This window comes from Xylona heveae, assembly GCF_001619985.1.
Source record: "Xylona heveae TC161 unplaced genomic scaffold L228scaffold_9, whole genome shotgun sequence".
NCBI classification, from domain to species: Eukaryota; Fungi; Ascomycota; class Xylonomycetes; order Xylonales; family Xylonaceae; genus Xylona; species Xylona heveae.
Genome location: NW_017264201.1, coordinates 115,489 through 129,761, shown reverse-complemented (window position 1 = coordinate 129,761; position 14,273 = coordinate 115,489). Strand labels below are relative to the sequence as shown.

The 14,273-nt window shown below is 46.8% G+C and overlaps 6 protein-coding genes across 6 annotated transcripts; 2 read left to right on the top strand and 4 right to left on the bottom strand.

Moving 5' to 3' along the window:
* Positions 1-970: 970 nt before the first annotated feature.
* L228DRAFT_284526 (hypothetical protein) lies at positions 971-1,822 on the top strand (the record flags this gene model as incomplete). The annotated part of the gene is made up of 3 exons (XM_018336235.1): positions 971-1,006; positions 1,090-1,162; positions 1,320-1,822. 3 exons carry the CDS (start codon positions 971-973, stop codon positions 1,820-1,822), a joined length of 612 nt encoding a protein of 203 aa, XP_018186118.1.
* Positions 1,823-2,044: 222 nt separating this feature from the next.
* On the bottom strand, positions 2,045-3,357 carry L228DRAFT_173902 (hypothetical protein). Its single transcript, XM_018329506.1, has 4 exons — positions 3,221-3,357; positions 3,059-3,154; positions 2,906-2,972; positions 2,045-2,857 (listed from the first exon to the last, which is right to left on the bottom strand). Exons 2-4 carry the CDS (start codon positions 3,092-3,094, stop codon positions 2,367-2,369), a joined length of 594 nt encoding a protein of 197 aa, XP_018186117.1. The 5' UTR covers positions 3,095-3,154; positions 3,221-3,357; the 3' UTR covers positions 2,045-2,366.
* Positions 3,358-4,537: 1,180 nt separating this feature from the next.
* L228DRAFT_240343 (hypothetical protein) lies at positions 4,538-5,048 on the top strand (the record flags this gene model as incomplete). Its single annotated transcript, XM_018331226.1, has 2 exons — positions 4,538-4,913; positions 4,957-5,048. The coding sequence occupies 2 exons, from the start codon at positions 4,538-4,540 to the stop codon at positions 5,046-5,048; spliced, it is 468 nt and encodes a 155-aa protein (XP_018186116.1).
* A 129-nt stretch (positions 5,049-5,177) lies between these two features.
* Positions 5,178-6,413, bottom strand: L228DRAFT_173885 (hypothetical protein). The gene has a single exon (XM_018329505.1). The coding sequence runs from the start codon at positions 6,189-6,191 to the stop codon at positions 5,394-5,396; it is 798 nt and encodes a 265-aa protein (XP_018186115.1). The 5' UTR covers positions 6,192-6,413; the 3' UTR covers positions 5,178-5,393.
* Positions 6,414-8,868: 2,455 nt separating this feature from the next.
* L228DRAFT_173824 (hypothetical protein) lies at positions 8,869-10,537 on the bottom strand. Its single transcript, XM_018329503.1, has one exon. It carries the CDS (start codon positions 10,456-10,458, stop codon positions 9,052-9,054), a length of 1,407 nt encoding a protein of 468 aa, XP_018186114.1. The 5' UTR covers positions 10,459-10,537; the 3' UTR covers positions 8,869-9,051.
* A 1,361-nt stretch (positions 10,538-11,898) lies between these two features.
* On the bottom strand, positions 11,899-13,628 carry L228DRAFT_232168 (MFS general substrate transporter). Its single transcript, XM_018330588.1, has 2 exons — positions 13,121-13,628; positions 11,899-13,010 (listed from the first exon to the last, which is right to left on the bottom strand). Exons 1-2 carry the CDS (start codon positions 13,551-13,553, stop codon positions 12,028-12,030), a joined length of 1,416 nt encoding a protein of 471 aa, XP_018186113.1. The 5' UTR covers positions 13,554-13,628; the 3' UTR covers positions 11,899-12,027.
* Positions 13,629-14,273: the final 645 nt, after the last annotated feature.

Below are 14,273 nucleotides of genomic sequence, written 5' to 3'. Positions count from 1 at the left end.
TATTGGACCCCGAATTGATTTCTGAAGGAATTATTTTAAAGCGATACAGAGTAGACAAACTGTATTCTATTCGAATGAACATGAGTAATTAAGGATCTTTATTTAAGCTTGCTGCGTAGTAGTTTGTTTGACTGGCTGAGACAATGTTGGTAATATTGCCGTGCATCATATTCTCAACGCTGATTGCCAGTTTGTTTGCTATTTCATATCAGACATAATCAATGAAACAACAATTACGTCAAATTTTGCAGCTGGAGGTACACCTTGGGCTCAGCCACATCAATCTTTCAACACAAAATTCAAACTTTGCATATTTGTATTCAGACAATTCTATCGTACATATTTCAAAACGCAGCATTAAAAGCCAAACCATCGTCTTTAATATCTTCGTGCTCTACTTCGTATTTGCTAAAGAGACTGATCACGTGTCGACATTTTTGTTTTAGGGTAAACCCTAAAGATTGCATAAGTCATAGTCTAAGGTATATTCCAGTCTTCAGTACATGTAAATTCTACGATGGTTTAAATCGTGTGAGCATTAAGCTTCCGCGTGGGAAGACTTTCTCTAAACGCGTAAAATGATTGACCAGGATGAGTGTGGTTTGCTTTGCATATCCGAAATCACCGGCCGGTTACGCTGCAGATTTGAGGTTTCACAACATGAACAACCATGCTCTCCAGGTGCTGTGGAAAATATCATTTGCTACGATACCGAAACGGCCAGGATAATGGGGCAATTTACTACAAACCCTAGAAAACTTTGCCAGTCCTCCGAAAAGCCAGCTGAATTGGAATTACAGCGTGACGCGTTGATACGCGTGATTCTCAAGGCGTTCAAATCGTATAAAGGCTTCTTTCCGTTTGAAGTGTTTTCTGCTTCGCCTCACAATTCAAGCTTTCATCCTACTACAATTTGGATCCAATTGTCTTCCTTGAAAAGCGGTTGAGACATCGACTTGGAAACTAGAGAATGCCCATGCATTGGACAGATACTTCGGATGCGCATGTAAGTAACATTTCTTATTGCAATCAGCCTATTTGATGCCTCACAGAGACTTCAAATAAATACTGACGTTCGTGATCTTCCAGCTATTCGCGCATCTCCTTCGCACGCACAAGTTCAAGATCGATATTGATGCACTTACTGAGGCGATGCGCAATGGTCCGTATTGCAGTCTTTTGAGTATCCATTCCCTCCCCATCTTTAAATGCTGCTTACTCCCTCTTACTTGTATTATTGGCTGTTCGCGACTTTGGACCAGTCGTACTACCTTCCACAATTCGTCAATTTTCGTGCACTAACATATATTTTGCGAAAGAGGAACAATTGTCACCGGGTGCAATTGATCGTCGGATCAAGAATCTTCGAAGTGGCAGAGCTGGGCCAGCGCTGGGGAATCCAAAGAAATCGGACGCAACATCGCCAATCACTCGATCTCATACAGTCAATGACGACCCTCCCAGCACAAACAGCGATGTGACTTCGCCTACGCCAAACCAGAAAAGAAAACGGGCATCTGGGCACGAGACCGATACCGAGACCAATGAAAGACCCAAACCAAAATATAACAAAAAGCAACGACGCTTCTCCCATCCTGGAAACCCCACAAAGCCCCCAAATATGCCACATACTCGAGTCGCAAACTTAAGCAACAGGCCGTCTTCTGCCAAGGATGGCATGGAAGAAAGACATGTCAGATTTACTGACAAGGAAGGTAATGAGAATAGAGATCGGATGCGAGACTGGTTAGATTTGATATATCCATTTCTCGCCAAGATCAGTAGGGATCCTGTCTTCAGAGAAGATATTGAGAAGCGTTGAAGGCGAGGCTTAGCTAGCATAGATTTTCTTGGTCAATGTATTTGCAAGTTGTAGTTCACAGATTCGGAAAAGGAGTGATGAGATTGGTGGAAATTTGGCGAGAAAACCAACTGTCGCACAATCATTATTGTCACCAATTTTCGAACTTCGGCATTGACAGGATTCTTCACCTTGTTGAGGGGCAGCTTATTGTCATCATCGACTGAAAAGAAAAGTGATTTAATTTCTGTGAACGCCAACTAAAAAATAATAACGATAACGACATTAGCTTTGGTATTGTCGCTACCTCCGTCATGCAAGTTATCTTCGATTATCGCTGGCTGAGAATGTCATATCGAGAACCCTACGCTCTTTATGAGCAATAGGCTATGGATGGATAATAAATGATGAAATATCTTAGGAAGATTATGATCACTGCATATTTGAAGACGCACATCCAGTGAGACGCCGTACTGAGTGCTAACAGGAAAACCACGAGGAAACAAAACCGACCGGTCGGCAATGCCGCGAAATTCTTAGCACAATGCAAGATAGCGCCTGGTCTTTAGGATGAAGTGCTCATGTCTCCAAAGGGAACAGTGTAGAGCAAGTTCTCATCTCCAAAGTCGGTATTGCTAACATTCGGTTCCATCTTGACGAGAGACTTGGTCTTTTTGCTCGGACTTTCCATCTCATCTCCATCGTCATCATTTTGGTCTCTAAGAACCTGATAGCTGGCGGAACCATTGAGATGAGCCAGACCATCAGCGAGCCACTTCGTCTCGGTGCCGGGAATATTGTAGCTAGCGTATTCATCATCGGTGTCCTCCTTTGGAACAGTCTTGGTAGCCCGCTTGCGTTTGCTGTTCGGGGTGGAAGGAGTATCCTCGCCTTCGGCTTTGATAGCGCGCCCCTTGCGGGGAGTATTGGGCTTTGAATTGCCGGGCTTCTTCACAGCGAAATGGCCGGCGCCACCGGCTTTGGCATTGGCGCGAATTTTAACGAGACGTTCGGAAATGGCACGAGCGGTAGGACCTTCGCGGCCATCATCGGTGGCTTGAGTTGGGTTAGTACTGAGCATAGAAAAGAGAGGGAGAGACTTACGCCAGGCGGCAGCAATTTTCTTCGTGTCGACGGTAAGATCGTGGGTTTCGAGAATTTTCAACAGGAGCTAATTAACTTTTAGAAGGAGGTCCGAATAGAATTATGGTGAATGGATCAGAGGCCAAAATAGTGGAAATGTGCTCAATAACTCACCAACTGGTCGTTGTCTGGAGTCCACTTCATAGGCATTTTGGCGGTTGTGAATGTTGGACTTGCGTGAAGTTTGTTGCGAGCGTCTGTGACTTTGAGCTATAAGAGGAGTAAGTGGTGACTCTACTTGCATTTGAGAAGAGAATCGTGGGACCTGGTACTTACGAGTGAAGATGTTGTGTCGAAGTCTGTGCGAACTTGGCAAGGTTACGGAGGAAATGCCGAAGTGAGAGTTGAGAGGAAGTGGGTGAGAGGGATCTGAGACGGAGCCTCGATTCACTTGAGGAAAGAGGGCTAGGACTACTCTTTTCTCAGCAACATATGCACTTTCGTGTATCAAAAGAATCAAGCTCGGCTTTGGGCACTGAGTAAGTGGGAAACATTGATAAAGAAATGAGATCCGATAAGATTAACTATTTGAGCCTCAGAATGACCACGAAGGACAGAAGAAGAAACGTAAGTAAGTGGAATAGAAAAGTTCAATTGCGACGGGACAAATCTATGTGATGTTCATGAAACGATCAGCCACCGCTCTCACGAGCCAATCGACTTCAAGCCTGTGTCGATGCGTAGACATTCCAGCTGTTCTGCAACAACGAATACCGATGTGGGCTACGTTTATTTCTACGAGTGAAATGGTCAAATTGCCTGCCAGGCAGCAACTCATACTCTAGGTCCATATTGAGCTCATAGGCTGCAATAATGCGACATGACGTCCTCACCTCTCAAGCGCGGAATCATTTTGTGACTGTGATCTGAAACCCGACGGATAAGCTACGATACCTTGCCGTTGCAGCAGGGGGGGCCTTTTGGTTGGTTCAGGGGTAAAGACACGCTAGGCGGCAGCGCTATCTTTGGCCCGGGGCGGCCGGTGCTGGAGTTCAGAGGAGAAAAGTGCATGAATGGGGTGTCATGACTGTCATTCGACTCGGTTACCTGCCTTGGGCCGTTGTCTGTGCGACCGATAATGCCCTACTTGGTAGTCGCTCCCACCCTCCCCCATGCGTATCCCTGAAGGGGCGCCGGGGATCTACGGATGGGCGTCGAGGGCCTTGGCCTCGAAAGAAGCGGTGTGGTAATGACTTTGCGTGATGAAAGAGGATGTGACTGCGCATTTTAAATGGATGAAATCTCAAATGTTACAACGGGGTACGCTGCATGTGGCAAGGTCAAGGAGTTGCCCTCGATTGAATGGTTCATCGGTCTCGCGGTATAGTCGGCTGCAGGCGGAGTATGGCTTAGGTAGGTTCGCCACGTTGCTACACGCTCGACCCTACCTAAGAAAGTCAGTGATTCGGTCTGAGAGAAAGTCCAAGGGTATAAAGCACATTGATGATCCTGACTGGCAATGATGCCCGTCTTTCTGCCAGCATATAAACAGGCTGTCCCACCAATGGTTTGTGTCTTTAACTATAAATAAATTACTGCAAAAGAGTCACTTAACAGCAGTGCATGAAAGCATCTTGACAGAGAGGTGTCATGATGAAACCCCAAGAGAGTCTAGGTAGATTATCAAATAGCAGCAGGATATCGCTTATTGAAGATGAGAACATCCAAGTACCACCGAATGACCCCATGCCGTCAGTGTTCGACAATGAGGACGCCGAAGATGAGAACAGCCAACAACTGCTACCCAAAAACGTGGATGCATACACATTTGTTAGCGTGCACATCAACCGACCGCATCCAGACCTTACACCTTTTATCCAGAATGAAGACATAACAGACAAGGACTTGCTCGAGAAGTACTTGACCACAAAGATGCCGGACGCGCTTTTCCATGTTGGGGACGTTTCCCTTTCAATCTACAACAAAGAGCCCATGAACGCCCTGCTCTCTTGTACTATAGTAAAAGAAAGTATTTCGAGTAAAGTAATAAGCTATTCCATTCTTCGCGACAGATAAGAGTCGAAAGCTAGCTACCATAAGCTGGGTTAATCTCAGCAGAGTAAAGATGAGCGAAGCTATGCTAAGAGGAGCTGAGCTGATCTGAGCTAAATAACAGCAGTTTGAGTGGAGATGCGACATGATAATACCGTGCAGTCTGTCTGGATACTTCAGCGAGAAGAGGACATCCCGCGAGAAGTCAGAGATGGATACACAGTAGTTGTAGAAAAGAAAGACGCCCCCAGAGTTCCCAGACAAATGAAATAATTGATTTAATCGACGAAGCATATGCGAGCATATGTAAAGCAACACTAGCCGTTGCGTGTCGTGAGTCGTAAATACAGACCAGCTGCATTATTATTCTCTTCAACCCTCCTTGCTCGAGACCATCACCATGTATGTATCTGTCAAAGACACATACGTTGTCGCTGGCGAGAAAAGACAGTTGATATCAATAAGAAACTGTATCTCTGGACGACAAGGCAGAGGGGATAGGTACGTCGAGGAATGAGGGTCTAGAAACTCGGATCATAACTGTCGTCTTCTTCCTCCTCCTCTTCATAGTCGATGGTAGCTTCACGCTTGATGCGGGCAGAGGGGATAGCCTGGCTATTGTACCAGCCCGCTTGCGCGGCACGTTCATCTTCAAACTGCTCGGCCATCTCGGTAAAGGGATTGACAGGACCGCGGTAGTAGTTCGGGGCAAACATGTGGCTGCGTGGGTCTTGATAGCGCGGCGGACCTGGCTCGTAGTATTTGTTCTTCTCAACGCGGCCGGTCTTGACGGCAGATCCAGATGTCTTGTTAGGGCTGGACTTGGTGCCGGTCTTGGTATTAGAGCCGGAAGGGTTAGCAGGCTTGGAAGTGCCGCCAGTAGTAGCAGTAGTGCGCTTCTTGGACGGAGTGGATGGTCCGGCGGTAGTAGTCGTAGTACGAGCGGGCTTGGCGCGGACATCAGTGTCGAGTTCCATATGGAAAATCCCCGAGCCGGAGCTGCCAGGGGAATCGGAGCCAGCGCTGTCATTGCTATTACCATTACCGGTAGAAGCTTGAGATTGAGACGAGCCGGGACGAGCCGGGGAGCGAGTGGCCATACGGAGTAGCTCGTCAGCGGCACTTCCACCCTTCTTGCGCACAATGGGAATGGCCAAAGTGGCATGCTGCGGACGCGGGGGTTTCGGAGGAGTAGTTGAGAACCAACCCATCTTGGGCATGGTAGGGGATTCATTCCTGTGAGAGCTATTAGCATATAATAGATTAAGATAGACTGAGAAAATGGGGTGTGTCAAAGGTCAAGTGACTTACTTGATCTTCGGCTCGGAAGGCTTTTCATTGTACTCCTCTTCCTCATCATCTTCGGGCGGGCCAAGTTCAAACATCGGCTTCGCCTTGGCCTTTCCCTTGCCCTTTTGGGTAGAAGCGAGAATGGAAGCGGAAGGGGAATCGTCTTCGGGAGAGTCTGAGCTGCTCGAGTCCGTAGAAAACGCCGACTTCAACCCCAACTGCGCGTACTCTTCTTCTTCCCGAGCCTTTTCCATAGCTATCCCTTTAAAGGGGCTTTCTTCCGTCTTAATAAGAGCTTTTTCAGCTTTGACAGGAGTTTCCTCTTTCTTTAGTCGAAGAGCCAAGCCTTCCACGGCCATCTTCCTTTTAATTCTAGCAATCCTGTTTCTGAATGCTTGAGCGTTTACATCACCACCTGGAAACGCCGTGAGAATCGGTAACGACAAGGATTAAATTGTAATAAGACTTACCCCATTCTTCCGCGATAACATTGCAATCAATCTTCGCATCCGGATGGGTTTTGAGATAGATTGCGAACAGTTTAGCGTCAGCGGCATCATCCCAGTGGATGGTGATCGGTCCGCGAGGCATCTTGAGCTAGTAAGGTCAGTCAGACCTATACGACAACGAAGAGAAACACTATCATCTAGGAAATAACTTACAGTACCTTGCGTTGGTTGACGTAGAAAGGGTTTGTTTGGGCGGGCTAGCAAAGCTTCCTCGTCAGAATCAGTAAAATCACTTTCACTCACTTTCGAGAGAAAAAGAAGCAGGAGATGATGGATTTAGACCAAAGAAAAAAAAAGAGAATTGATCAATGAAGAAGCAGAAGATGGATAGAATAAGCTTTATAAGAAACTGGATGGCTTACCGTTGTCTCCGTTGTTGTGGTGTTGAAACAACGGACAGGGCGAGGTGGTGATGAGGAAGAAGAAGAAGGAGAAGATGAGGAAGTGCATCTCGAGTTTGAAAATTACCCTTTGTGGGAACTTCGTGATAGTGTTCGAGATGCTTAGTCGTCGATTAGTCGTCTTCGTGGCCCCGAGAATATTTTGGCCAGTCCAGGCGCCACCGCCAAACATTTCCCGTAAATTTTTCATGCAAATTCATCTTCAGTAACGTCTTCTGCAAATACCACGGCACCCGACAAAGGCATCGAATAGATTGGGCATTTGGTGGTTTCATTAAACTCATTTTCAATCATTTCAAAGTTGATAAAAATGTATATCTAAGTGAAGCTGCTGGATTATCACGAGCGTCGGTTTGGAGTTGCAGATGCGCGAACCATTTAGCGAGAGAGCCCACAAAACGGCCCATACTGATCAACTAAGTCATTATTAGCAGAACACCCTTTTCGAAAAGGGCGCTCTGCTACTAAACCCTTTTCGGACATAGTCCCGTCCCCCGAAGTCCAGGGCTTTGCGGCTCCCAGCCAGTCTCGAGTGATGGGCAGCCGTTCTAATAATATCAAACCTAATAATCCTTTGTCGATCTCAACACGACGCAACCCGCCTCCTCCGGCGTGGATCCCCTGAGGAGGGTTTATACGGTCAGTTTCAGCTCATTTATAATGCCGCAAAGGGCTGCCGTCATGGGCCATCGCTTCTGCCTGCCGCTCACCGCTTCGTGCTTGCGGCTTGATTCACGATGACCGCCATGGAGTAGGGTCTGTTGTATATTGCAAGTTCCAGAGTGCTGGAGACTTTAGTCCCAGTCTATTGGAATAAAGGTAACTTTGGTCCAGCGGCTGCCAAGTATATGTACCTATACGAGTATGGAAATGTAAGTGGAAATGTGGGGCTTAAGCATAAACACGTGACAGCGAGGAGTCTTGTATTGTATGGTAGACTATAATACCACTGGCGTGACTCAAGAGATGCTGAGATGACGAGAATGACGAGAATGACGACACGCAGGATTGTAGGATCGTATTCACAGTCACGTACTCTCCGCCATCTGCATCGTACGTGGCTCCTGATTCATGACAAATGCAGAGGGCAGAAGTAGAGCACAGTAAACCGCAAGATGATTCAAACCCAAAGGCAAGGACAAAGTTATGACATGTCAAGTGCAAATATGGTCGTGTAGAGACGGCTGAATGTGTTCAAAGGGGAAATGGAGAAGGGATATGATCATACGACTGGATGTTCATTTCTCAGATAAAATGCCAAATTACAAGAGAAAATAATAAAAAAAAAAGAGAGAAAAGGGGGTATGGCGGGTTGTCAAGTCGAGATGTAAAAGTGTCAGGTTGAAGAAGAGGATGTTAAATTACAAGAGAAAATAATAATAAAAAAAAGGAAAAAGGATACCGCTGGATGCTGAGTTAAAAAAGGAAAAATGTCAAGTTTTAAAAAAATAGAATAAAAAACAATACAGCTGGACGTCAAATTACAATAGACAAGGGAAAGGAAAAAGGGAGAGATGAATGAGTTGTAAATTAAAAATATAAATTCCATACGTTTGACATTTTGGTTTTGACATATTCGCTTTGGCTTTGGCTTTTGGAATTTAGATTTGATGCCTTTGGCTTTTGGTAATGATATGAATACAGACACGTCTAGACCGAAAGATGTTAAAGACGAGGAAGAAAAAAAGGAACAGGGAGTAAAGGACCAGAAAAGGGGGGCTTAAAGGTGAAAAGGGCCCGGAAAAGATACCGTAAGAGAAAATAATAATACTAATACTAAATGACCGCTTGAGGATAAAGAAGAAAAGTACAAAGAAAGTGGTATGGAAAATCTTTTTTAATATGGAAGTTAGATAAAAAACGAAAAGAAAGTGAAAAGAAAAAAGAAAGAAAATTATAGAATTAGAGAATCAAGCTATCCGATATACCCATAACCTGCCATTGCCAATCCAGCACCGTGTCCCATCCCAGCCACGACGCCTCCGCTGGGAAGAACATCCTCGTCATCATAGTCATAATATCCAGAAGACATCCTCGTGCCACTTCCAGGATGGATATCAATTTCGTCTTCGTCGAAAAAGGTACCCACGGCAGGACCGACACGGTTCGAGCCGGAGCGCGATGCAAGAGGCACATGTATGAGCTGTGACGCCGAAGAGGCAGAAGAAGAGATGGAGCCGGAGCCGCTGCCCCGTGCACCACGGCCACCAGTAGCGGGAACGTACTCGTCTTCGTCCTCGCCGTAGCCGTAGTTGTACGGGAAATAGGTCGATGAGGATGCGGATGTAGACGTGGAGGTTGCGCTGGTGGTTACGCCGGGGTTGTCGTCCTCGTCGTCTTCATGATCATGATTGTAGTGGTTGCCAGTGTGAGTGATGACTTCAGAGTAGGCGTTCATATGGGTATCAATATCAGCATCAGCATCAGGTTGCTGGCGGTGAGCTGCATATGAAGAGCTGCCAGGAGGAATAATAAAGGATGTCGATGTCGACATGGAGAGTTGATACGCAGCATCGTCGTCATCTTCTCCGTCGTCCTCGTGGTTATTGCCGTGCGGAGCAAATGTTGAGAATGGATTCGAGATTAATTTGAAGCTCGGACTGTCGGTCCTGGTGCCAGCGCTGGTAGATGGTTTGCTGATATTAGGCCTTTTCCTGCTGGCGGTCTTGGTCGGCGTTGACGTGGGAGTATGTTGCAGAGCACTACCCGTGATGCCGCAGATGGGAAACGAATCAATATCTTCAAAATAATCATCATCGCCGTCATTGGCTTGGGTTCTTTGGGTTCTCTGGGCATTGCTCCCCGTGGCAGAAGCAATCCCGACTTCGTCGTCATCCTCATACATTGCATCGTCGTCGTCCATTATGTCAAGGTCGATGATATCAGCTGGCCGGACGTTTTCCTTCTTGATCGCTTTTAACATCTCCGTTTGGTTCTTTTTGGGGCGCTTTGTAGGAGTACTAGCTCCAGATGGCGTGCTCTTTCCATTCGAATTTGACGCTTTAGTCACGCGGCCCGTCAAGACGCCTTGTGCTTTCTTCGCTCTTGCAGAAGAAGCGGTGGGCGTTGAAGGTCCAGCAGTAGATCTCGCTCCGCGCTTGGTAGGCGTGCACGTTCCCGAAAAGTCTCCGTCAGGGTTTTGTCCTCGAGATTTACGAGGAGTAGATTGTCCGCTTCCTCCATTGCTTCGCACCTTGCTTCCTCGCAGGGGAGCTTCAGGGCGATGGCCATTTTCGATTTCCTCCCGCATTTTCTTTGCAAGTGCACGGATGGACCGAAACTGGCCCTCGATGGAATCGTACGTCGCACCCTCACCGAACATGCTTGCTATGCGCTGGTAGTTGAGGACCTGTATGGGTCAGCTTCCTGACGCTGCAAACGAAACTGAGAAAGAATTGAACGGGCGAATGGGGAAGACATCAGATAATCGAGCAATAGGGAAGCCAGCAACGAGCAGTAACTGAACAGGACACACTTGAATTATAATAAGGGGCGACGTGAAAACAGACCTTTGTATCTTGGAGGGAGGCCACGGTCGCGGCCAGAAGGCGTTCAGCCTTGTCCTTGGACTTCCAATTGATCGTCATGATGAGGATGAATGAATAAATATATGATTTTATGGACCTTCGAAGCTGAAACTAGCAACGAAGGGTTATTAACAGATCGAAGCAGATTGGTGACGCTCGCCGAGTAATGTGAGAAAGCCAGAAAACCAGGAAGCTCAAGGTTTCGGCCGTACGAACATACGACGAGCAAAAGGACAAGCTCAGCGACGTGGAAAAGAGCTAGGACCTTTCAATCTCCAAAGACTAGTAACCACGTGGAGTCACAATCCCAAAGCACGAGGAGGAAGACGACCGTTGAAGCTTTTGATAGCAGAACAAAAGCCGACGATTGCACACAAAATCACAATGATAGAAAGGACTCGACTGGGGGAGGAATTTTCAAGAGCGGGCAAATGTCGTAAATAGCAGATTGGAAAAGGCCCAGCCTTCTAACTGTTCGCTCACAAAAGCAATCAAAGACCATCTGCAGGACCATGTCATCTTTTTACCCCTCTCAGCCTCCATCATCTCCGCTTCGTACCTCTCGCGGAGTGGGCATGGTTTCCTACACTCACAAATCACTTGTCCAGAGTCGCAGGTCACAAGCAAAATCACATAGCAAATAGTCTAAATGCAAGAGTTAGCCGGGAGTGATTGCCAAGGAGCGGCGACTGGCGCGATACTTGACGCAGGGGACAGTTATAACGTAGGGGGTCACACAAAGGCTGAAAGGCGTCACATCTTCACTGTTTGGCGCATATTGTGGCTGCAGCATCAGCAGAGTGTCGATTAAATGGATGGCCAAAGAAACTCTAATCCTTGTAGCGTAGCAAAGGGGAGTTAAGAAGACGGTTGGCGGGGATGGGTGAATCGGGGAAGTGGAAGTGGTTGCATACATCGATGCGAAGCGGTGACAGGGGTACGCCGAGCGAAAAGGGCTAAACCCCACCCTAACCTCCCATATCACATTTCGCCCAGATGACGAGCACGGATGCGTGCAGGACCTCGAGAAGCTGCCTAAATGATATAATGGCAAAGTTGAGCGCCGTTCTGGTCCAAATGAGCTTTAAGACTCGCTTTCTGATGAAGCTGATGCGTTGAAGAAACAGAAGTCTTGACTGGATAAATTGATCAAATATGACGGTTTCTATCCCCATTTTCGCACGAGGAACCCATTAAAAGAAATTCTGGTCTAGTACTAGCAATATGTACACTATAACCTTATACGTTTCTTTTGCTACTTCTATAATAAACATTGCTTTGGAGCCATCCGAGAAGCTGCTGGCTGCGTGCCACGACCGCACCAATACTGACGAGTAATCCGCAACCTCACCGAGATTAATGTCCTACCACTTTGTCCTCCAATTCCACCCCTTTACTTTGACTCTGACCCATATAAAAGATAGAAAGGCAGCCACGTAGCTGAGTCCGGCAAAAAGAGCAATGCCCCAATACTTTTCTTTTCCCGTCGCCTCCACCGCATCAAGAAGACTCCCAGCAATAGGGAGACTTGCCAATACCCCAAAACCTACTACTGTGTAGCAGGTCGCGTAATATCGTCCATATTCTTGAGTTTCACAAAGCTGGCTTAGGCAAATTGGTGTCAAGCTAACATTGGAACCGCTGAAGAAGCCGAACAGTAGAATAAAGACGATCAGGAGTGCATAGTTTTCCAGTTTTGGTACGAGAATGTCTGGTAACCAGAAACATAGAACTGATACCATGCAAAAAAACAACGAGACAATCATGGTACTGTAGCGGCCGAATCGATCAGCCAGATCACCCGCCACGTACCGGCCAACGCATGAGGCTGCATTGAGAATCGCGAGAAGCTGATATGCGAACGCTGCCGATCCGGTCAGAGCCTCCTTATCGGATAGATGCTGTCGATCGATGTAGTAGCTTGGTATGTATGTGATCGGTATAAAGTATGCTAGATCCGTCAGGAGGACTCCAACGGTCGTGAGTGCCATAGCTCCTGTTCCATCCATGAAGATTTTCGGGTCTGGCAATGTATCTCGCCAGGTGGTTTCCGGTCCTTTGCGCGATGGAACTCTACTTCGGCAAAACGCCACACTGAGGGCACAAAGCACAATCAGCACAAACCCCAGGATGCGGATCGACCATCCCCAACCAACTTGAGGGAGGAGCGATTGAATCATCAGGGGGAAGAGAACGCCGCCAAAACCGCCTCCTATGAATGCTATGCCACTGGCGAGACCACGACGCTCCATGAACCAATGAGCGACGCAGCCCATTGATGGGGTGAGGAGAAGGGATGAACCAATACCGGTTAAGATGGAGAATGATAGAAAAATCTGGTAGTATTCTTTTCAGTATTAGCAAGCAGGATTTTATAAAGGTCAGAAGACTGTCAGTCTCAGTAGAGCGGCACGAACATTGAAAATGCATGGAGAATTGTATGAAAATTAGTCTTACTTGTACATACACTGAGTGAGAAAATGCCAATGAGAGTGCAAATAGTGCCTGCAATCAACAGTGCACGCGGGCCCATTGCATCAAAGGTTGGTCCAATTTGTACTCCACAGACCCAATTAACAAAGGCGTAGACTGAGAATATCCAGCCAAGAGTGGATGAAGTGACTTCCGGTAAGAGAACTTTTGCAATAATGACTTCGAACACACCAGATGTGTTGTAGATGCCTAGCGATGCGGTTAAGCCACACCACGCACCCAACACCACTAGCCACGCATCACGACCACCCTCAGGATACGTGACCGCGACGTGGACAGGTGCTGGGTCGGCTTTGTTGGGAAGACATTGCGGTGCTTCGAGGCAAGGAGAAGCAGAAGAATGTCTGTTATCAATGAGCGTCTCTTTTTTGTCGTTCGAGGCGTGCAAAACATCCATCAGGGATAAACAATTTTTGGACCTCGGTGCCGCAGTATCCGAGTGCTTTGCTCAGCAAGTGTCGCAATGCTTGTACGGAAGCAAGGAAGAACGCAAAATCTGCTGCTAAGATGGGTTGCAAACTTCTAGCAATTTTATAGCAAAGAACATGCTCTATATATATATGTGTGTGTGCTCGTTGTTATACATCTTGATGAAAAAGGCAGTAAACAAGAATTTGATTGAAACATGTCCGGGCAGAAAACAAAATAGAAAGCACAAGAAATGTACTAAAAATGACTAATTATCAACAAGTAATAGAACTGTGAACCCACAATGGCCAATTACAGCCAAATACACGCTGCGTATTCATAATTAATGATTATCAAGCCCTGAGCTTGGATAATAAACTCCGTCATGCTAAATGTTAGTGGAGATAAGTTAAGGCTGATCAACCCCTGTTATTGTAGTGGAATTGACCAATCAGAGCCAAGCACAAACAGTGTACTCAAACTGGCCAATCATTAGCAAGCCCTCCGGTTGAGCAGCTATGACATATACTGGGCTATAGAGTAGACCGAAAGCTGCAATACCATTGCACCGTCGATTATATTAGTTCTTGCGTAATTGACTAATGTCCTTTTCTACATTATATCTGGTTTAGGGCCTCCGCCGGTCTAGTCCGGGTTGGTCTTGGAACCAGTTCTCCCGGTCGGGTCGACCACCGGAACCAACCCAAAG